Consider the following 23,895-nt stretch of genomic DNA (forward strand, 5'->3'; position numbering starts at 1 on the left):
TCTTTGAAGACTGAAGCTAATAGGAAGCTATATACAAAGGAAGTATTGGTCTAGAAATGTTTCCCAAATCTAAGGAAGTCCGGACACAATGACTTATAGAGAAGAAGCACACTTCTTGTGCTACTGTTTATATACATACTTCTCTGATGTCACAATGGCCTGGTCTGATCCCCTCCCATTTGTATAGTACATGTGGAAAAGTAGTTTTTATGGTTTTGTCCTTTTTCACCATCTTTCTGGGTACAGAGTTTTTTTTAGCAAACTGAGTTCTATATTCTCAGCTCTTTTAACCTGTGCTTTCCACTATTATATTGAAATTTGCTGTACTGTAGCTTTCATGTGTCTTTAACCATTATTCAGCTGTCTAAAATGGCATGAAGTACTGTCTCAAATCATAGTCCTCCAAAATGTGTTACCCTGAAACTTACAAAAAATAATCTGAACAAAATTTAGATTTCTGCTGAACACACATTTCATATGGCTGATATTTAAAAAACAAAACAACAAAATCCACACTGCTACTAAGTAGATATTGTATCTTATTAGAAATATTATGATGAAGCTAAAACTCCATGATTTTTTGGTATTTAATTAAATATAGAAATCTAGACTGATTTTTTTAAAGACTGAATTTCTATATGAACCTGAGTGTGGAAAAAATGAGAAAGATTGGATAACTGTATTATGCTAGAAAAAGACTTTAATGTCATATAAGTGTAATTTTGCTTGTACTTTTTATTGTCTCTTTATAACCATTTTAAGATGTTTTTTGATCAGAACATTAGCACATTAATAATAAGGGTACAAATCTTTGTTTTGTGTTGATGGGTAATTCTATCAGGAATATTTTACAGGACTCAGCTGAGTTAGTCTGTGTAAGTGCTGCAAGTGGCATATTCCACACCTGCATCTGAGTGTTATAACACTATTTAATTTTGGTGTTTTGCATGAGGGAGCAATGAAATTGTAGTTTTCAGTAAGCATCTCCATGCTTTTCAAGATAAGTGTCCTTTCCAAAACAATATTTTTATCTCTACTAGGTTATCAATTTATGTAGGAATCTGACTAGTTTAAATAGACATTTAAAAGTATTAGGAACTGTTTCATTCTGCTCAAAAAGTAAAACCAAAGAGTTGGGTATGAATTGTAACGTTTGAGTTGATCTCACTCAGTCCTGGTCACCTCTGTTGGTCTTCCTGCCTTGTCCTTAGCTCTCTTCCCAGCTTCCAGTCCAGTAACTGTTGGGGAAGTCTTGTTTATTATCTCTTTCTGTCTTTGCCCAGCTGGTGGTTTTTTCCCATTGATATAGTTAATTCCCTGTCTTTCTTTCTTTTCCTCTTCCCTCCAACTACAGGGCTTACTTTGCTAACCTCCAGCCTTGGCTTTGACCTAGAGTGCACTTTACTCCTGTTTTCACACTATGCATCATGACTGGCAATATTCATAGGAGTAGCTGTTTCAGTACATGTTCATTCTCCCTTCCAAGAAGTGTTGTTTTCCTCTGTGTTAAAAAGATCTATGTGCTTATTTTAACAGAATCCTTTTCATAAAAACCCTTTTTTTTTCTGTAAACATTGTTTCACTTCTTAAATCACTATCCTATTGCATTTTTGTAGTTGCCTTTTCAGTAAAAACTACTTTTGAGTCTTCTACTGTACCACCAACTTTTTGCTTTTCTTCTACCAAAGTTGCAGAAGGTTTTCAATTGCTGTTGTCCTCTGCACTGTCATCTTTTTTTTCTTAACCTTTTCTTCTCTTCTAAACAATCCCACTTTATTTTTGTCCTCTGTCTCTTCCACTTTAAAATAGCAGCCCATTTTATTCTCTGATCACCTTGAGAAAATAATACCTCTGTTTGGATTTCTTGTTTATTAAGTGATTGTCATATTTTCATTTATTTCCACCTTGAGGCTTTTTGAATATACTGGTTATGGACTTCAGCTTCATTTTTCGGTTCCTCATAGAACTGTGTGAATGTCTCATGTGAAATTTCAACTACACTTTCTGGAATCTTATTAACCAAATCTCAGAGCTACTTCCTCTTCATTTTACCTCCTCTGTCTTGCATAGGAAACTGGGTGTGGGTTTTTTCCCTTTAAATCTGTCTTCCCTTCCTCTGACATCTGTGACTGTCCTTAGATTTTTGTGCAGCTTTTTCTTGTGTAGATAGAAAGTAGAACAACCACAAAAGTCCTGGGTTATAAAACAAAGAAAAATAATGAGATGACTTTCAAATTACTTTTTAAATTGTTCATCTTTGGCAAATGAGCCTTGTTTTCTCCAACAATTTTAGCTAACAGTGCTTACATATCAGTTGTTTTTATATTTACTATCCAAATTTTGAAACGGAAGGGGTGTAAAGATGAGTACCAAAAGCCTCTCATTTTGAAAGCACAAAGATTTGATTCCAGAAAAAACTGTTTTGGAGCCTCCAGTGCATGTTACAAAGCCAGTGCAGCTATTCCAGGATCATTTCAGCCTGCTGCTGGCAACAAAATCTTCATCAAATGGGTATTTTTAGAAGTACTGCCTGTATGAATTAATTAGTAAAATATTGCAGGTGGTTTATCTGATGTTTGAAACTTTGCTTGGAACAAAGCCCTTCTTGGCATATGTGACACTCACATCACAGCAGACACTTGAAACTAAAATAATTATCTTGCATTTATAACAAGGGCTGAATAGTAGAATGTGGATGAGAGGGTTAACTATAAAAATTCTGATGTGCAGACCAAATTGACACGGTTGTGGGGTAGTGGAGGAGCTCAGGAGTGAGAAAGGGTGTCGTCGTCTTGTTTGTAGTAGTTGAAGCTCTGAATCTGAGGTATGATCTGACTTTATCCCGTAAGCCATGGAAATTGAGTTCATTTCAAGGTCAGCAAAGCAGGTCACTTTTTTTAAAAGGATGATCCACTTGGCCTTTAGAGAGGACATGTGATTAGATGTCTTTTTTGGTTGGATGTCTATTTCAAGTGTGGAGCAAGAGAAAGCCTGAAGGATTGTTAGTGTAGTAGAAACTGACTGATACCCAGTCTCGCAATATTGAATTACTTATATGGAATGAGTGCTAACTCAGTCTCATTGGCAGGATGGCTTGGTTCTCTCCAGCTAGGAGACCTAGGGTCACTTAGTTGTTCTTTATGGGAGCTTCTTGCTGTAAGAGAGATTTGATACCGAGCTCTGAGGGTTCTGGATTTATCTAAGTTACCAATTCATTAATCTATATTGCATTTTATCTTGAGACTAGTCTTGGGAGGTGTTCAGTCAGCTCTTACTCTGTTTCTAAAACGAATTTATTTTTTTCAGCTTTTCCTACCAGGTAGAGAGAGGTATGCTGCAATATTTTCTAAGATGTTTTTCCTGAACAGTCTTACTTATTTTCTGAGTTGTCAATAAAATATATTGTAAGCTTCTAAAACATGGGAAAGTTTTGTTTTAACAAGGAAAAGATATATTTGCAGTATTTTATAACTTCTTGTTCTTTACATACTGCTTCTACGGTGGGGCAAAACTGAGTTATCAGAGTAGCTATGGGTAGATGCTACTTATTACTGACTAAAATATATTTCCTACATCAAAGTGCCTCCTCTCTGTGGTGTAATATGTCACTGTTGCAATATGTTTATCCATGTCAAACTACTGCATTACAACACAAACAGGAGCATTCTGATCTATAAACCATATTTTGATCAGTAGTTACCAGCAGCTACCTTTGTTCTATTTTAAAATAATTAAAATATTTTAGCTGTATTAGGTCATATGCTATGCACATGTGCTACTGACAGGTCATGAAACTGAATCAAAATATAAAATTATGTAGAGAAATCACGTCCCTTTAAAATATTTTAATTTCACTTTTATATTTGATAGCTGTAATATTTGGGGTTTATTCTAAATCAGGATGGAATGTGCAAATCCCCAGCAAAAATTCTGAGGTTTTTATAAGCTATCAGTGTGGCCAGTCTTCAAGCATGAGTATTTGGAGACAGCACATGTACAAGAAAAATTTCAAGAGTAGGCTTTATTAAAATTAATTTTAATGGATATCATACTGCAGTATACATAAAGTAAGTGCTGATTATGTCATAATATTTCAATAGCATGTATGATCCCTGACTATCTATTTATTCTTCTCAGATTGAGACTTTGGATATGGATGTACAACAGCGTTTGTGGGCAAAACTTTTTATCTTGATTTTTAGTAGTTACTGACACTCATATTTGCACAATAGAAAACTGAAGTTAATGGGGTTACTACTTTTTACTTATTGTAAAGACTGTATCAGGTCACATGAAAACTAAGTAAAATTTAAGATGTCATGTTTACATTTAACTTTACTATGTTGATTCACATAGTTTCACACCAGAGTTTGAAGATTATATGCAACTTAGACAATATTGTAATACATACAGAATGACCATTACTTTCCATCTTGGTCTTCAGTTAATTTCAATGCATGCTACCAGATTCTGTTCAGCTCTAATTGTTCATAAGCTTTTTTAAGCAAACCAGTAAGTTTACTGCATGACCTGAGAAAAGTGAAGGTGAAGGGATCATACTTGTGTTTGCAGTTAGCAGCTGAACACAAAGGTTATGCAAATAGAACAGATGTTGTCATCTCAGTCCTAGAAATGGTGCCACCCAGATAGAGATATTTTTCATTACAAAAAAGTGCACTATAACAGCATATATCAAAATCTTGACACTCATCAGATACCTTTCTGTAAATGCGCGTTAAAACCGGAGTGAACAGTCAGAGGTGTCTGTGTAAAATTAGGCCACTCAAGCTAATCCTTTTAAAGGAAAGGTAGTCTCTTTCCTTTCCATTTGAAACTGCATATTTAAGAAAACTCTCTTTAATGACTATTACGTAGTCATATTTCTTAAAGTAAGTTCTTTCTTCATTGATCCTGTAGTATGATCCTATTTCCTAATTTTCTGCTGGCATCCAGCATGTCCTTGTCTTTGACCTGCTGAATCTGTTTTGGGCAGGATCGGTGGGGGTTTTTTGTTGGCTTTGCTTAATTTAAGGAGACAGACATAACATTTTCCTTCTATTTCTTTTGGGTTTGTTTTTGGAGTTTTTTCTTTTTTGTTGCACTATTGAAAGCTGGCCTCAGCGAGACCTAAAGTGTTTTTTTTTTTCCCCCTTGTTTTCTTCTTCACTTCTCTGGGTTTTTTTGGGTTTTTGTACATTTTAGCATAGATTGCTAATGGAGAAGTCAGTTTTCAAGTTGGTTTATTTTATTCCCCGCAAATTCAAGAATACCAATATTGCTTTCTCAAGTACGGTTTTAGAACTACACATAATATTTGGGTATATGTGTATGTATACTTATCTACCCCTTATAAGTAAAGCCAAATTTCTTTTTATGTTCATCAGGTCTTGCTTTTAAATACTAATATTTTGAAAATATAACTGTTTTCAACCTAAAAAGTTCTGTACTAAAATATATGCAAGACTTCTGTGTTTTATTGAAGCAATATAGTTTTCTTATGAAGAGTGCATTTTGTTGTATATGCTGTTATATTTTATAGGCTGCTATCTCTACTCATGGCATGAGTTTGTTTAGTCAGGGATAGGAAGAAGTTAGTTTTATTACTGATACTCAAAGCTGGTAATTATACACTTCTGTTCACATCGCCACAATATGTATTTGCACAGTGTATGTGTAAATACTGTAATATTTCTTCATGTTTCCCTTCTGGCAGACAATAGTACTTTTGTTCTGCTAAGTATGTCAATGCATAAAAGATACACAAGTCCCAGGCAAGTGTTTAAATTATGGGTGTGAACAAATGGCAGATAGCCTTAAAAAAAAGAAGGGGAAAGAACAAAACCCCTAACCCAAAAAGCTTCTTCAGGGGGGTTACCTTTTACTTTTATAATTTGTTATGTACAGTTAATTATTTGCAGTTCTTGCTTTTGAAATTCCTTTGGGCATCTATGTTCAATTAGTGTAGCATCAGTTTCAGGTCTGTATTTTTTGGGGAAAAGAGAATGGTCAGAGGTCTACTTAGGTAAAAATGGTTAAAATTCTTATAAAAAGCATCATGCTTTTGGCCATTTGTGAATCATGGAGCCAAGACTCAGAGTTTAGCTGAGCTATGGTGAGGGGGAAGTGTGGGGGGTGTTAGTTGGTGCTGTAAAGTAGACCCCAAAGTACATATGGGTCAAAATACTCTTATGCCTTCAGATATTTGAGGGAATACTGGTCATGCTTTAATTTTTGCACTTTTCCCTGTGTTAGCTTTGCTGTACACCACTTGCTACCTATATATCCAAATAGCTATTGCTGTTTTGTAATGCCTTTTGTTGGAACCAACTTTGAAATAATTTAATGGAAGAGATAAGATTGCTAAGGAAGTATTTCAGACCTAGTCCTATTGCCAGTTTCATTTGACCTTGCCACTTGAGTGTCTAGTCATAAAATATAATTGATATCAACGATGATCTTAAGAACTATGTGAGAGGAAGTTCTCTTTCCCAGTAAGTTCAGGACAGGTCAAAAGCAGGCCAGCTTTGGTATTGTCCAAGATATCCTATGCCAGATACCAATTGCTGAATTGGTATAAGGATTTAACAACTTAAAAAAACACCCCATGGAGTACTTAAGAAGAGAAAACGAATGCAGGAATCTCTTAAATCAAAACCAGTAGCTATAGATCTGGAACTGTTTAATCACTGGTGCTTGTTTCAGATATGGAAAAATAATGGTAATATCAGCACATACATGAAAAGATGAAATGAAAGATCAGATTTACACTTGGTTCTAAACAGATTGTGCTCATAAACTTGAATATCTGCTAAAAATCGAGGATTTTAAAGTTGATACTAAGGGTACAATTTTAGGCAAGCCTGGCACCTAGATACTATCAAAAAACTGCGATAGTGGTAAAACTGTGCCTGATGTCAAGGTTTGTTATTTCTGGAACATCATTCTTTCTCAATACTCTTTATGTAACTTGAAATTATTTATGCAATTAAAATCAGATCATCTGTGACAGATTTAATGAAGAGATTGATATGCGGGGAGGGTATGCTTAAGTCTAACATCTTCAGATTTCCAATATAATGCAGAAGAGAAACAGCACATGCTTGAGATGTACTTAAGGAACTGGGTCCTCTACCATGACAAGCATGATATGGGACATACAGCAGAGCACTTAGGCATTATCTTCAAATGCTGTTACGAGAGAAAATTTATGATTTTAATGACATAAGATTTACAAAAGAGCAGCCTGGGCTATACAAGAATCATTGAACCCTTGTTTATAGTCAGAAATGTTTAAAGAGTAAAAAGTATACAACTGGATTAATTTTTTTTAAGATTAAGAATTGAAAAGATTTATGTAAAAGAATTATTATTGTTGCATCATAACTGCAGTAATGTGTCATAAATGCACATAATTGAAAATACACTTGGTAGACAGTTATGAAACCGAGACAGGCAAACTGAAAATGGCAGATGTGCACTGAATACAAATACTGGGGATGTTGTTACTGGAAGGGTTCTTATTTATGACTTCAGTGAACTTCTGGGTGCCATAACCTTTGTGCTTTAACTTCTCTGTATTTCTGCTTATTGTGGTTAAGATTCTTGAAAAGTAGAAATTTTATTCAGAAATTTTGTTTTAAAACTAGAATTAGAAATATGTGCTTATATAGACTTCATAAAAGTCCATGAAGCATACCTGTGCTTTTCTTAAAATTGATTAGTGATAGGACAAGGGGTAATGGCTTTAAGCTGAAAGAGGGTAGAGTTAGATTGGCTATTAGGACAAAATTCTTCACTATGAAGGTAATGAAGCTGTGGCTGCCCCCTCCCTGGCAGTGTTCAAGGTTGGATGAGGCTTTGGTCAGCCTGGGCTACTGGAGGCTTTTCCTGCCCATGGCAGGTGGGATGGAACAAGATGATCTTTAAGGTTCGTTCCAACCCAAACCATTCTCTGATTCTATTATTGTTTTCCAATAGTAATTTCCATGTTTAACCTAAATATGTCCTTGAAAGTACATATTCCTGATTACATGTCATAGTTTTACATTGCATGTTTAAATGAATACATTTATAATTTCCTTCTTGTGCTTTCTTCTTGTTCCTGAAATAATTATGGCCTCTTTTTTCAATTGAATAATTTGCTTCAAATAGCACGATATTAAAATTTTGTAGCTAGTATGAAAGGCTATATAATTTTTGGTAATTAATTGTCTTATGATTGATGCATTACTGGTCTGTTTTGAATGCATTTAATACAGGTGTGTTTTGAAACTATTGCACCTCTGAAGATGCACAGAATTATCCCACACTGTTGCTTAGCTCAGTGTGAGAACATGTCCTTCTGCTTCTGCTGCTCTGTATTTTCTGCTCCTCATAAAAGATAGCTGACAAGAACTGTTTAAAAATAGCAGGCCAAGGGCAGGTGATAAAATGTCACACAAGCAGCACCTGGTCCAGTGACAGCCTGGAAGGAGGAAAAAACCCAAACCCAGATGTCACAGTTAGAATTCTATTTCTGAAGTTGGTCAAACAACAGAATTTCAGCTTCAGCAAAGGAAAAGAGTAGGGTCTATCCAAGCACTCTGCGTTCAAATGTTACTCCAGCTTTCTTTTAGCAGTTCCTGAGTATTCATTTGCAAGTACAGGTTATTATATAGACCATTCCTCTTTACAATTAATACCTGTAACCTCATGCTGTTAAAGGCAAGAAAAATAATCTGGCAAGCTTTCTGAAATATTTTGGCACAAATTTACACTAACTGCTCTAATGGTTTCTTCGTAAAAAACAAGCTCTAATGTTTCTGCAGTGCCAGATTAATGTGAAAATGTGAGTAGCAGAATTATATCTCAGATTAGGAAATCTGAAGTAGTTAATGAAGAAGCTTTGCTTAAGGAGTTGGAAAGTAAAAATGGAAATTTTGTTTACATTCCTTCTACTCCATTTCTTTCTGGAAGCATTATTGTTTGCTTCATAGTCTTACTGTGGTGGCACAATTATAATGCGAAGAAAATATCTATTTGCTTTTCTTAAACTGTTTGTGACTCAGTTTCAGAAGTGTACTGAAACTTCATGTTGCATCTGTTCAAAAAGAATATTAATTGCAGCACAGCAATCTCTGCAACTGGAAGTAGAAAGCTTTAACTTACTTACAGGAACTAAAAATGTTGAAGTTTTGCTTTAGTTCTGCTTTGTCAAAGATTATTTGTTACAACTTGGTTTTGCAGAAGTACAGGAACTTAACAATTTTATTGGTTCTTCAGTATATTAAGTGGCTCTTGAGGTCCCATATTTCAGTGCCAGTGTAGTGGAAAAAAAAAAGTAAACTGCCCGCTTCCATAGCTTTCAGATTAACCATGAATCTAGAGGGACAGAGAGCAAATTAAATTAATTACAACACTTGTAAGTAACTTAAATTACTTAATTGAAATAAATTTTTATGTGGCTATCATGATTCATTTATATGTTTTTCAAAAAAAGGACTAATAGCAATTACAGCTTTCAGTTCTTTCGGGGGGGGGTTAATTAAAAATGTTCTGTTACAAAGTTTCTTCAGGGTAGATTTTTTTTTAATACTCCAGGTCAATTAAATTATATGTAAAACTACTATGATCTGTAGTAGAGGTAGCTCATATCTTGCTTTGACTGTACAAGTAGTTTTCTGTGGACCATCTCCTTTGAAACACAGAAACCATGTGTGAATTTGTTCCCATTTCTGGTTCCTGAAGTCATCAGAGACCTTAAGTCAACCTTTCAATTGTTAAATCTCACCTGAGAAAGTTGCGTTTGTGGTAGTTTTCTGGAAACTGGCACCAGCAGAATTACTTTGAATTTCATGGTGACCCTTCTGTATAAAATGGGCCTATATTATGGGTCAAGAATAAATATTTTTCAGAGTACCTACGAATGTACTCATGAGAACAACACTCCCTCCAACACAGTATCTTATCTCAAATGGTAAGCAGTAGCAGATTCTTAGGCAAGTATACAAAACAGGGGGTAAGCACTGTAGTTTCCAGCAGTCTGTTAACTCGAGAACTTCTGGTAGTGTGAAAAATAGTGACTTATTTTTTGCCTAAGTGGATTTTTTGTAATGCTGTGCTAGTTATTTGATGCCTATTATAAATGACATAACTGCAGCAAGGTTGTGAACTTTGAGGCCTTATTTCAAAAGGATAAATGTAGTACTTTCCTAGTACAAAGCAAAGGGATGTAATAAAAATCATTATTTCACTGTTCATTTTGTGAGTTCAGAATGTTAAGGACATAATACTAAAGGTATTGTAGTCTTAAATATCATAAATATGTCTTAATAGGAAGTTGTCTTCAGTAGATGGGAGATTTGGCTAGCATGTTCGTTCATGCCCTTTAGTAATTTTTCTTTTAGTGAATTGAATTCAGTTTTGAAATAAAATCATTAAATATAGCTTTTATTTACATTGCAGGGCGTATGGGAATAAACTTCCATCATCCAGGAACAGACAATATTATGGCTCTTAATAGTAAGTAATTAATATCTGGTGACTAATACTATGTTGACTATTATTTCTTACATTTATTTTGTGCATAGTTGTAGAGTCAGACACAAATATGTGTAATAATATTTACATAGAAGTTTATGTGCACTGCCTTAAAACAACTTTCATAAATCAATCATCTCTGATTTTATTGGTTGAATTAGTGATTCTTTATATGAGTTTTAGAATAGTTTCATGTGTTCCACAGGAAGCTTCATAATTCCACTGTAGATAATACTACAAAACAATTTCTATTGTTTCCTCTTTTCTGTGTGTGTGTGTGTTTTAAATATGTAACTTTAATTTGTGATACCTCTCCAGAGATAGTTCTTGTTGGGATGAGTTGTGACAGGTTTTGCATACAATTGCATTGACTAATGGAGTTTACTTTGTTGGTTTCCTAAAATATTACAGACAGGACTGGACAGAATGCTTAGACATCTGAAACATGAGGAGAAAGTTGGGGGCTGAACTTCACTGAATGATTATTGCTTTTGTTTGTGTTGAAAAAGAGCCTTGCGTCATGGGGTGGGGAGTGGAGGGGATGGGGTGCTAGGCACCACCAGCATAATATAGAACTGAACTATTCAAATCAAAGTAGAGGTGGTGTTCATCTAATCCTAAGGAATGCTAACTATTTTGAAATGTCTGGTTTTGTTTACAATGTTGTATTTGAGGTGTTAGGATCAATTTACTAACTTCTCTAAAAGTTTTTGCCTTTGCATTATGTAAGTTATACTGTGGATAGCTGAAAACTGCAGGGTTTAGTGTAGTACCAAACGGAATTAAAAAAAAGTTATAAATGTGAAGAACTGAAATTTTTTAATAGAAAAGATGCAAGGGTTTTAGCATTGGGCTTTAAATGCCAGCTGTGAAATCTATGACTTGACTTGTGTTCTTTTTCTTAGTTTTTTTCTTGGTGTTAATGATGGAGTGATATTTTGCTATTTCAGTTGTCATAGTTGGCATGTGTGCCCCACTTTCTTATGGGCCAATGCAATTATGTGGTATCAGGAAATTAAGTGGGAGAAAGACTTCCTTTAATTAAAGGCTTTATTAAAAGAAGCCGTTAATTTGTGTTTATGTGTGTGTAAATAAGTTCTACACACTACAGTTTGACATGAATTCTGGTGTCAGTGCATTTGTTGCTCTAAGGCATGCATTGCTAATTGCAAAAGTAATAACAATAATTGTGAAGATGGGAGATTATGATTGAATATGAGTTTATGATGATTTTGGGTTATTTTTTTAAAATTGACAGTTACTATGGGATATTTAACAGTATTTTTTAGGAAGTCTTACAGAGATTTTTGAAAGGAAAGAAAAACTAGTACAAAAAACTGTACTATATAATGTATTATATCAAATCAGGGTTGTTTAATTTTGGGACAACTCACTGTTATCCTAAATGGGAGAATATATTCTACTCTGACTTCTGTCATTACTATATAAACTAAAAAACCCCAGAAGTTACCTTTTTAATGGAAATTATATTTATGAAAATATTTCTTCCTAATACATTTGAAATTTTTACAGCAGGAATTGTTCATAATAATTGCTGATAAAAAACCTTGATCCCTTGCTGCTGCACTCCTGGTGTATAGCTAAAATATTACTATAGCTAAAATATTATTATAGCTAATTGAGGGACCTAAACAAAATCTGCTTATGCATTTCCAGTGTTCAAAATATCACGGGCTTATTGAAATATTAACTGCTTACAGACTTACAAAACCCTGGAATCTTACATATGCAATTTCTGCAAAATCACAGTAATTATTCTTTTGAATGAAATTCAGTGCAAATCAAATGTCTGTATGAGTTTCCACATATTTTCCCTCTTCTGCATCTCTTCTCCCTCCCACTCTTTACTAGGTGAGGCCACACCATTTTTGGCCATTACTAAGCGCTCAGAAGCTACAATTATTGTACTGTGAAGCCCGTTGGTTTTTTGCTTTTAAATCTTTGAAGAGTTGAGAATTAAAGCAAGTACTCAAGTAGATAAGCTTAAAAATTACTTTCTGTGATTTAAATCCTCTTTTCTTTTATGCAGCTAAAACTGAGAAGTTTAGAACTATGTAATTCCCATGTGATCCATTACCTTTGTCATGGGGAAATACATTCAGGAAAGTTAGTCCAAGTTCCTGTGCTGTAATGTTTGTGGTTTGGGTTTAAAACAAAAATAAAATCAGTGAAATAAAATAAAAATTCTCAAAAGACATTTCATCCCAATAATTATGGGAACAATTTTGAGAATTTATATAACTTCTTTAAATCATAATACTTGTACTATCTATACATAATTTCTGTGAAACCAGAACCTGCTGAATCTGCAGATCTGACATTTGCATTTTATTTATAGTAATTGCTCCATAAGCACATTTCTCTTTTACTGTGAAGACACAGTAATAATCTTTGAAATTTTTAACTCAAATTTCAGTTTCTCACTAACAGTGTACACTGTCTTTTGAAGCTGGATGACAACATAGGTCATGCCAGCTGTAATGTTGTAGGGAGAGGGGAAGTTTTCTGATGAGTGTTCGTCTGTCTTTTCATCCTTTATGGCAGCACTTTCAATCATACTTCAGCAGATACTCTTTTTTACTGATCAGCTGGTGTTATTTTTTTGCTGGTTACGGCCTTTTGAAACTCTTGATTTCCTGACTGTCTTGAGCTACTGTCTGCAAATGTTGAGGGGGATTGTTTGATTTGAGGGAAGGTGTCACTTGCTGTTTGCAGGTATTGCTATAGAGCTTACTACCACCATCCATCATTATGCAAAAGCTATAAATCATCATCATCTCAAGGCACTGAATTCTGAAAGAATAAAATTAGTGAGATAGAAGAGATTACTCTTAAATACAAGATAATAATGAATCTCCTCTTGTCATTAATGGCATTATGCTTTGTACATACACAAGCTATCGCACATATATATAAGCATGTTTATTTTGTAGAGGCGCTTGAAATTCTCTATCAGAGTTAGGTTTCTGTTGAGGAATGCAAATTTCAGAGACCTAAACCTAATCCTAAGTGGCATTTAAAGAAAAGGAAGATGCACATATTTCGATGTGAAACATTGTGCAAAGGAAAAAAGCTAACTTTTGCCTATACGAGGTCTAAGGAAATTTCTTTAATTGAAATAGTGTTTTCAATCATGTAGTGATGTTAAGTTTGTTAACTTCTTAATCATGTCACTCATCTAAAGAGAGGAATTTTGATAAACTTTATAGTGCCTTATTAAATATAATTAATACTGAATATTGAACTCTATTGCTAGGATCCCAAATGAACTTCTGTAAAATGAATTTAGACTAAAGCTAGTTAAACCAACAAATTATGAAAAAACCTAGGCAATTCTGCAGTTTTGTTTTTCCTAGAGCTCCTCTGTACAGTGACTTCGCACTGCTTTCAGCTTCAAATGTTCCATCTGCTTCCAATATTCATTCTTCTCATATGAAAATGTGTCATCTGTAAGGCCTGGTACTATTTGCTCTCCATCTGACTAGCTTTCTTCTTTTTTTAGTGTCATTTAGTTTGCTTCAGTAGGAGTAAGATAATTTGAAAAATAGGTTAAGGCAAAGGTTTGGGGTGCCTTTTTAGATGTTTGTGTAGAGACTTTGTTTCATTTTATTAATATAGATAACAAGCATGTGGGGAAGCTGTCCTGCCATGACAGAAAATGCAGTGGAAGCAAAACAAATCCAGTTTTTATTTTCATGTTTCTATTGGTTTTAAAATTGCCTTGTTTCCTTGAGTGCTATCATACTTTACTCTTCCTATATTTTGATGTATTGTTTTTAAAGATATTGTGTTTAGATATTACAAAATTGCTGAAATGGCATTTTATATTTAAATCTTTTGCCAATGCTATTGGTATACCTTGAAATGAACCACTTCAAAGGTTTATTGAGTTATTTTTGTCTAGCAAAATCTTGGGTTGGCAGTTTAGTAGCTAATAAAAACTTGTCTTTTTGTAGTGATCATATTCTGGGAAAACATGCAGCTAAATTTTGAGAGGCATCAATCTCTTCTAATAGTTTTGTACTTGCCATTAGGAAATTGCTGAACACTTTAGCCCAATTGCCAGTTCAGGTTATTAATATCTTACTAGTTTATTAAAACATAAAGAATAATAGAATGGAATAAACCCCACTGAAAATGCTAATAAGGTTTGCAAAACTAGACCTAATTTAATTGTAAAGAGATCAGAGTCTATTTAACTGGAGGGGAAAAAGAATGATGTAAAGTGTGACATAGCAAAGGCAGCAGGTTCATAAGAGTCCCTGAGTGTGTGAAATGTCACTTTACATATAACCTTATTAAGTTTTTCAAAACCAACTGTACAAACAGTATTGCTGCTGCCTTGGGTGCCTAGCTGATATCTCAATGTCCCTTCTATACCTGTTTAATTTTTTAAATAAAAAGGGGGTAGGGGGAAAGAGAAGGTGTAAAGGTGGGAGAAGTAAAAACATGCTTTTGTATTTCTTCCCTTCAATATTTTATATTAGCATCTGTACTTTCTGACATCCAATTTGGCTGTTACTGAAGGTAGTATCTCTTATCAGTGACTATTAGTCTTTCTAGCTGAAGAGGATTTCTTAAATTGTCTATATTTTAATCCACCTCTTCACTACCTTCTTGTTTGGGTCTTTTTCCACCCATTTCCCTGCCTCATAACCTCACCAATATGCTTTGTTTTCATGTATGTGGTCTTCTCTATTGTGGGCGAGTGCCATCTGTTTCTGCAGAATTTTAAGAACAGGAATTGCCAGGCTATTCCACAAGCATATATGTTGCTAGAAAAGATGAGACTGCAGTCCAGAATTAGGTTTAGTAAATTGAAAACAATATGAAGGAAGTTCCTATCACCCTGGCTGTTCAAAATGTTTTATCAATAATATTTAAACTAGGAGAAATGAAAATAGAAGCCTTCCCTCCTGCTCAGTATGCCTAAGGAGGAAAGACCTAAGCTGTTTAAACAGTGGTTTTGAGTCTCGAATACAGTTCATGTTTGATCAACTGTCTGAGGTCCAATGTGTGGGCCTTGAATGCATACAGCTTGCATGAAGATTTTTGTGATGATGGGATTCAGTTATGTCTGTATGCCAGCATATGTTACCAGGGAGATTGTTGTAACACTTCCATTGCTAGCATTGGAAAAAAAGTGAACCAAAAGAGACCATTGAGGCTATATCAAATCATCACAACACACATCTGCACATCCAGCTCATGTATCAGTGGAAATTGAGAACTGTCTTTTGAACCACTCCTATGAGCAATAATTCATCCCAATCCCCAAACCCAAATTATTTTCAAAGACCTCCTTAAAAAGACTGGAGGAGAGGAGTCTTTGAGAACAGCTTTTCCAGCCATAGAAAAAGAGGAAGAAAGAGCATTTTCTTAAACAAGCTGTTCTGTTGCATTGCTCATCATGAAAAAGAACCCCTTGAATCTCAAATGCTGAAATATGCGGAAGTAAAAATAATTGCAAATGCTGTCCCTGAAAAAGTGAGACAAGTGTTCTGCAAATAACAAATTAGTATATAGAAAACTGTCTTCAGAAGCAAATGGATTTCTCTGCACATAAAGTTCAGTGCAAATATGCTATGACAAAGAACTAAAAAGTTAATGTATTGAACCAACTTTAATTCTATATGTAATTCTTCTCTTCCTCTGTATTTTTATTCATGAGACTTATGGAGTTTTACCATGTCATGTTCATTTATCAACTTGCTTCTTATCTAGATAAAATCTATAAACTGTTATTGAAGAAAATCTTTTACATGCAGTAAATTCATGCTGGTTTAATTAAGAATTCGACTCATTTTTCTTTGAAAACTGTTCATGTCAACTTTGACTCCTGGTTTTGTTCATAAAATCTACATTTATCTCTGTGTAATTTTTACATCAATTGCTACAAATTAACTTACTCAAACTGCTGCATTATCTACTGCCTTTCATGTACCTCCAACTGTATGGAAGTCTGCTTTTTAAATAGAATGGCCCTCACCTAGCTGTTATTCAGTTATTTTACTCCCCCCCCATGTTTTATTTTAACTTTTTTTTTCCCATGTTTTGACAGTTTGTTAGATAACCCTGACCATTCAGACAGAATAGCATAGACTGACAGTGATCAAAGGAAGTTCTTGATTCATCTTCCTGGAATTACAGCTACAATTTTTCCACATGCGTATTTTGAGACACAATGGTGAATGATACTTTGAAAATCATAAAGAAGTAAACAAACTTTCTTTATGTACATTATAACAAAAGAATTAAATTGAAATTAACAATGCCAAGAATGTTTACCAAAGGAACTTTTGAATATGTAGCCCAAAGTTTAAAAGAAGTCTAGTACTTTAAAAAGATTCAATATTCACGTCTCTCATCTTAGAATTTTATTATATCCAAAAGGAAATTTTCAAATCAGTTGATAGAAATTCTGACTGTGGTACATGCACTTTCTGCATTTGTGTTTCTTCTTATATATATACAAATACTTGATCTTGGTCTGTGTACTTTAATAACAAAAACAGAGTTCTTAGACTGTGTTCACTTGCTGCTTGTTACTTTAGCAGAAAGAGTTCTTAATTGAGTTCAAGGTGTGCTGCAGAGATATTATTGTAGCAAAGATGCATTGCATAATTATACTTGATTCTATCACCTTCTCTTAGTCCATTAATTTGTTTTCACTGGCTTTATAATTCACTTGTAAACTTTCAAACCTCTATGAATTTCAGAGACCCACTATTCAAAAGAAAAAGCTTGACACATTTTCTTTTCTGGACTTAAAAAATTATTGGACAAAGCAAGTATTGTTCTGAACTGCTCACTGCTTCAAGATTACAAATGAGTTTTCCAAGTTACAGATAAGAATCTGGTACCTTATAAACTAAGAAATTTCCCAGACTTGTCAAATAAACTGTCCTTTAGCCCTTCTAACTCAAAATTTTCAATTGATTTTTTTTCTTTTCCACAGAGATAATTATATTTTAAGCTTCTAAGAAATATCTTTAAGATTTCCTTGAAATGTCTATCTCTTGATATTGTGGAAATACTATTGCATGAATAAGATAAGTACCAACAGTGAAGAAAGAATGTTTTTAAAAATCTCAAAATACTTTCTACTAGGTTTTCTTTAAATTGTGATAATATAAATAAACAGTGTCACATTTCTGTATTTGAAATTACCTCATCAGATTCTCTTTTAGCCATGATACAGAAAGAGTGTAGTTCTAGTTCTTCTGAGTTAGTATTTTATGGATTCGTAAATATATTATTTCCTTGAACTGCTATTTGTTCCACATAAATGTGCAGATCAAATTCTATATTATAATAAAGCAGTGAAAAAAACCCCACAACAAACCAACAGACATTTTAGTTCATCTAAAAGGAAGAAAAATGTTTGAGATCCGCCTCACCAGTAAAGGCTACTTTCATGGTCCAATCTGATTTAATAACATTATAATAACTGCGTTTCAGTTCTTCCAGTAAGGACCATCATGCAGTCTTGAGTCTCCAGCACAAATTAATCCTGTCCATACCTCTGCTAAAATCTGTGAAGAGAATCTTTCACAACTTGTCATCTTTATGCTGACGTTAGGATCTGATTTAAAAGACAAGTCAACAAATTAATTTAGCAATATTAGCAGTGGACATACTGGAAGTACATTTGCATGTCTATAGAAATAAGTGATCAGATTTTTAATAAGATTTGATGGATTTGAAAAGGTTATCCAGAAAGTTCTCTCTCAAGTTATTAGTTAAGCCATAATGACGCTGCTGAAAGCATTTGATCTCCTTGATGTAGGTGAAAAGTACTTGAGTTTCCATACAGAATGCTTTCTTCATGGTAGTGATACAAACATGTTGAGTAATTATCAACATGTGATTGATTGGCTTAATAAAAAAATGTATTTTATAGAAGGTGATTGTGTTTCAGTCAAGCTTGTGAATTGTTCTAACAACTTCCTCCCTTGTGTCTTACCAGGACACCTTTTCCCCACAGTTTTTGATATATAAAAATTGAACCCGTAACTAGAAATGAAGCTATTAGAGTGGATACTCATTGCTTCATGTGACTTAACATTTGTTGACTCCATGAGATGAAGTAAGGTGGCTTTGATTTTCGCAAGTGCTTCATAACTTCAAAGGCTTGGTTCACAGGGATATTGAAGTATGTATTATTATTACACCTTCTTGTACTAATGCATTGTTTCACCATGTAATTGAATCCTGTCAGATGATACCCATTTCTAGAATGAGCTTTCGTATAGTCATTACTGATACCTATTTTTCCCAAGTGGCAATGACTTTTATTTTTTGTTGTTTTATAACTGAAGTTTCTTAAGATCAGTGCCTGCTACAAGCCTTATACAATTATAGCTAGTCCAGCTATAGAGTAATAAACCAGTACAAGCCCGAAGGCATCCATAGTTTTTTATGGAAAAGTGTTCTCATGACTTTTCTATGGAATTAATCCTATTCTGTAGGAATAAATTAAACCAGTGACAGCACGAACTCTGGGTTTTGCAATCTTTTTGGCTTTGTGGCATTAGGTAAAGCTAATGAGGTTGAAAATGAACATCAGATTCACTGCTTTATTACAGTTTTCCCTGTGGACTTTGGAAGCTTGTTTTCTTCTGGTTTTGTTCACTATGCTTTTATTTAGTATTATCACAATAGTTAATTATTACAATATTGTTTTCTCTAGATCTTATAACTCTTCATTAGAGTTTTTCTACTGTGACTGTACTGAGTTATCGAGAGGTTAAAGAAGCTGAAATGCTTAAATTTGGGGAGGAGAAGGCTGAAAGTGATGGCGCCTTAGAAGAGTCACAGGGGAATGCAGAACTGCTGTTCACCATGATCCACAGCTAGAACTAACGTGGCAAATGATGAAAAAGCTGGTAGCCCCATTTAAAACACAGAAAAGGAGGTGCTTCTGTGGTTTACTTTTGGAACTTGCTGCCACAGGAATTTATGGAAGCAGATAGTATCAGCATGTTCTTAAAAGCATTAGACAAATTCTTAACCAAATTCTTAACCTTTAAGCCCGTATTAGAAGTATAGGCACTGCATATGAGCTAGGTATTGTAGCTGAACTTACATGGTTGATGTCTAGGTTATAACATATGCTAAGTTTATAAGCATATACTTTAGTCAAAGCCCTTTCTTTTCTGTAGTTTGCCACTTTGTTTCATTTCTTTCAAATAAATTGCAGAACACTTGTCTTACTAATAATAATTCTCAGAAATGGTTTGTGCAATTGTGGTATTTATTTACATAGTTTGCTTTTATCACACAAATTACACAATGTCCCTTTTTATGTTGGAACCATCCAACACAAACAAAAGGGCAAAATGAAACTTAGTCCCAGACTAGATAGCGAGCTGAAGAATGAAGGTGGTTTAGTAGTTAATACAGAGTAAGAAATGTTCTGTTGGTTCCTCGTGTTCTTAATTTTTCAAGATGCATGCTAACCAAGCAAGAGTAACTTTAAGCAGCAGAATAACTTTCCTCATCCACATAACTTGCCAGCATTGTCATTGTCAACTGTGGATGTTCTGTACAAGTATTGTTAGGTCACTCCTTCCATCTGAATGCTTGGAGGCTATCTTGTGTGGATGTGTGCTTTTGTGTGTCATGCAGCTATACTCATCTCATAAACCATGTTACCTCAAAAGCTTTTTGTGGCTCTTCATAATATTTTGCAAGTGTGTTCTTGTCCAGCTGGTAGACCTCTTCTTCCTTGACTGTCAGAGAGATGCTTGCAAAATGCAAATCTTTAAAGTTCTCTTTCGTTAGTTTCGGAGAGCTTTCCTTGAGATGCAGTTAAAATCTGAGCGTTTAAGTTGAGGTTGTTTTAACTCTTTGCAACAATTGGTAATCTTTGCTGTGGGCTTTTGAGATTTCCAGGAGCATTAGTACTAAATTTATTCAACTGCGTTGCTGGATTTGGGGTTTGGGGAGTTTGGTTTGCATATTTGTTAAAAGCTTGGAGTTCTGTTCTTCAACATACAGTTTGACATTTGTAAAAATATGCTCAGCTTCTGGGATGAGATGAGTTAATAGTTTCAGAAGGATTATCAGGAGGTAAAAAAGAATATATTGTTCTTTTGTATTTGAGTACATGTAATTTGGGACATAGTGGTTATGTAATTTTCTACCTGTCAGAGTTAAAATTGCAAAGGGATGGAGAAACACTGGCACAACGGTGATCATTCTGAGAGTTGCACAACTGATCAGTGCCTGCTTGCAACAATTTCACATTTTACAGGGGGAAAATACCTCATAAATTCTTAAGACAGCTAAGTTTTCTTTAATGCTCTAATGTTTTATGAGATGCCTAGGAAAGCATTACTCCTGTATTGAATTTTGAAACCTTTCAGCCAGTATATGGGTGTAGCTTCATCAGTGGTGGGTACAATTTTGGGAGCTACCAGTCTCTTTTCTTTTGTCTTCCTTTGGAATTGCCTAAGAGAGAATGTGACTTCAGATAGGTAACACTGGTGATTTCATTGTTTGTAATAGTGCAATCATTATTGCCTCCCAAATGTCTTCATTCAAAAATAATTTCCAAACTGGTTATTTTCTAAAATGTTTACTCAATATGATGTGATGAACCATTTCTTCCCTGACAACTGTTTTGCTCTGAACTTTGACTTATGAACAAGACGGATATTTTTTATGAACTTATCTAAAATGACATGTTCTTGTTTTTTATCCTGTGTAAACAACACAATAAAGAGTGTGTTGATGTTCTGAAGTTGCCATGCTGAATAACTGTCAGCTTGGAAAAAGTAACATTTTAATTTATCTAGTGTATACAATTGACTTAATTTTCAACTTGAGTGTGTGTGTGTGTGTGTGTGTGTATATATATGAAAAACCAAAAAAATATAATCAACAATGGTGAAACATCACCTTCTTTGAGTGTTTAAATGTGATGCAATTTTTTTAAATCAGCAAAAGCTAACTAGGCTGGCTGTCTTCCTGTTGAAGTGGATTGCACCATTTTCCCCTTAGAATTTACAGGCAAATGTAAATATACCTTCAGTAAAATTTTTATGGACATTAAAATTATGTGTGTGAATGCATATATAAGATAAGTTATATTATGCAAAGTGGTATAACACAGAAGTGTTATGTGAATGGCAATAGGTTATCCCAAAATTAACAGAAATCTGTAGTAGATTTCTGTTATCATGTACAAAGCCTCAATGTTTACATTAAGTATATAAAGCTTGCTTTTCTTGAAAAGAAACACAGAAGTCATTTCCATCTCATACCAAAGTAATGCCTCTTTATTTAGTGTTTTTGATTGCAGTATTCTGTTTGAGAGACATCTTTAAAATAAATTACTCTCAAAATGTGTTGCTAGCTATACCTTAATGGATGCTCATGTTTCAATGTACAAGCATTCAGGACTTGCTACATGACATCTGACTGATTCTTAGCCATCTTTATAAGTAATGCAATACAGCTTTAGCACTAACTAGAAAAGAGGATTAATTTTATTCTTGCTGCAAAGTCTACTCACGTATTAATTCTCCCTATTGCTTGCTGTGCAAGATGCACTCTGTTTCAGGGCTTACTACCACCCTCACTGTGGCTGAATACTTGTTCACAAAAACATTTTCTACTGCCATCATCTCAAACGTAAATTGTGAAGCAATTCATCATAGCCCTTGAAATTTTTTAATCCCCTCATACATAACACTCATGTACTTGCTCTTTTTTGGCCTCATTGATGGCAGGAGAAAAAGACAGGTGTATGGTGTCTGAGACTGTGTTTCTTCAGGGCTTGAGGAAGGCGCTACTAGTGACAGCACTGAAGGAGGTTCAGCCTTGCTCTGGGTATCCCCTGGGGCCACTCAGATGTGACAGCCAAGGGACCAGTTAGCAGCTGAATGGTTCTCAGCTGGCCATAACTGATTTGTCATGTAATTGCTGGCCAAGGAAAAGTAGGGAGGGAAAGCTGAGGTGTATGGTGGGTCACCCCAGGATGTGCATTTGAAAGTGGAAATAGAAGAATGGAAGGGTTTATGGTAGAGGACACATGGGATATAGAAGGGTGTGAGAACTAGATGGTGTGGGCTAAGGGGATTGAATTACACCTAAAACGTGTGTATGCAAAGCAGGTCCAGAAGGCATTTGTTAGGTTTGGAAATGAGATAGGGTTGGGAAGGAGGAAGAACACAAACAGTATTGCAGTGAAGGGAGAAAGAAACAAAATCAGGCTCTATTGCCTAAGCTCACTTTCTTTTGAAAAGCTACCTGATCCCTAGCCTTCCACATTTGATTACCTTGGAAGACCGCAAATATCTTTTGTGATCGATTGAACTCTGTGTAGAAGACACTGATTTCTGGATTATTTTCTGGTAGTCTAAAATTTAAGATTAAAAGAATGCTGCTTTTTGCATTTCTCATTATGTCACAAAATATGCTTCTGCACTTGTACAACATTGTGGATTTTGCATTGATGCATGTCTCATTGAAATGCTATATTAATTCTGGTAGTTATAAAGATGTTTTCTCAATCTGTTTTAATTCATCTGAACATACTGGCTTATTGAATTCATATTGTTTTGGTAGGATTTTAGCTTTTACAGATGGTCAATTATTTAAATTGAAACATAATCAGAAAATATGTTATCCACAACTAACTAATAAAATGCGAAATGAATTCTTTTAATTAGGATTACTGCTGCTGATGTTTATTGTCTCTTAAAACCATAATCCTAAATTATTTTGTAGTACTGTAAGTCTGATCTGCCTGATTTTTTTTTTTTAATACCTTTGCTGTATAGAAAACATACACAGCAGGAATGTTCTTTTTTTTTTTCTTTCTCCTCCCTGGCTGTGTAATCTTCAAACTTTTTCTCTTGTCTTGGGTTGTTTGAATTTCATCTTGCACTTTTTTTATGTCTTTTCTTTATGGTGGGAGGGGAAAAAGAGAGGAGGTAGAAGCTACATTTTCTTTACTTTCGGAGCTAAAAAATGACAGCTGTACCGACAATTTTCTTCTGTGTTTACATGCAGCCAGGAGCTATGGGCGGAGAAGAGGTAAAAGTATTTACTAAATGTTTTGTTTGCTGAATAGTGGGAGAAATAAATATTTAGTTCTTATGATATTACCAATTTTAACATTATTTGGTTGGTCAATTGCTTCGTATAAATCAATCTCTATTCTTCACTTCCAAAATATCTCCCCTTAATAGCAGCTTAAAGCAATGATGATACTGAGCTAATAACTTCAAGTATGTTGCTATTTCTAGTGAACTGGAGGATGATCGAATGTAAAGACTCCTGACAAGTATTTATAACTTTAAATGTGTTGTGGTTTAAAAAAAAAAAAAAAAGAAAAAATCCGGT

At 34.5% G+C, this 23,895-nt stretch overlaps 1 protein-coding gene across 3 annotated transcripts in view; it reads left to right on the top strand.

The window, feature by feature from the left end:
* CPEB3 (cytoplasmic polyadenylation element binding protein 3) overlaps positions 1-23,895 on the top strand; it is an 82,710-nt gene that overhangs the window by 24,330 nt on the left and 34,485 nt on the right. For 2 of the 3 annotated variants that reach the window (XM_084264771.1, XM_084264772.1), the window contains exon 4: positions 10,444-10,500. In XM_084264771.1, coding sequence (XP_084120897.1) covers positions 10,444-10,500 — 57 coding nt within the window. Of the gene's footprint in view, positions 1-10,443; positions 10,501-23,562; positions 23,587-23,895 lie in introns of all 3 variants that reach the window. The other variant, XM_084264773.1, reaches the window with a different exon arrangement.

This window comes from Gallinula chloropus (genome assembly GCF_964237585.1).
Source record: "Gallinula chloropus genome assembly, chromosome: 5".
NCBI lineage: Eukaryota > Metazoa > Chordata > Aves > Gruiformes > Rallidae > Gallinula > Gallinula chloropus.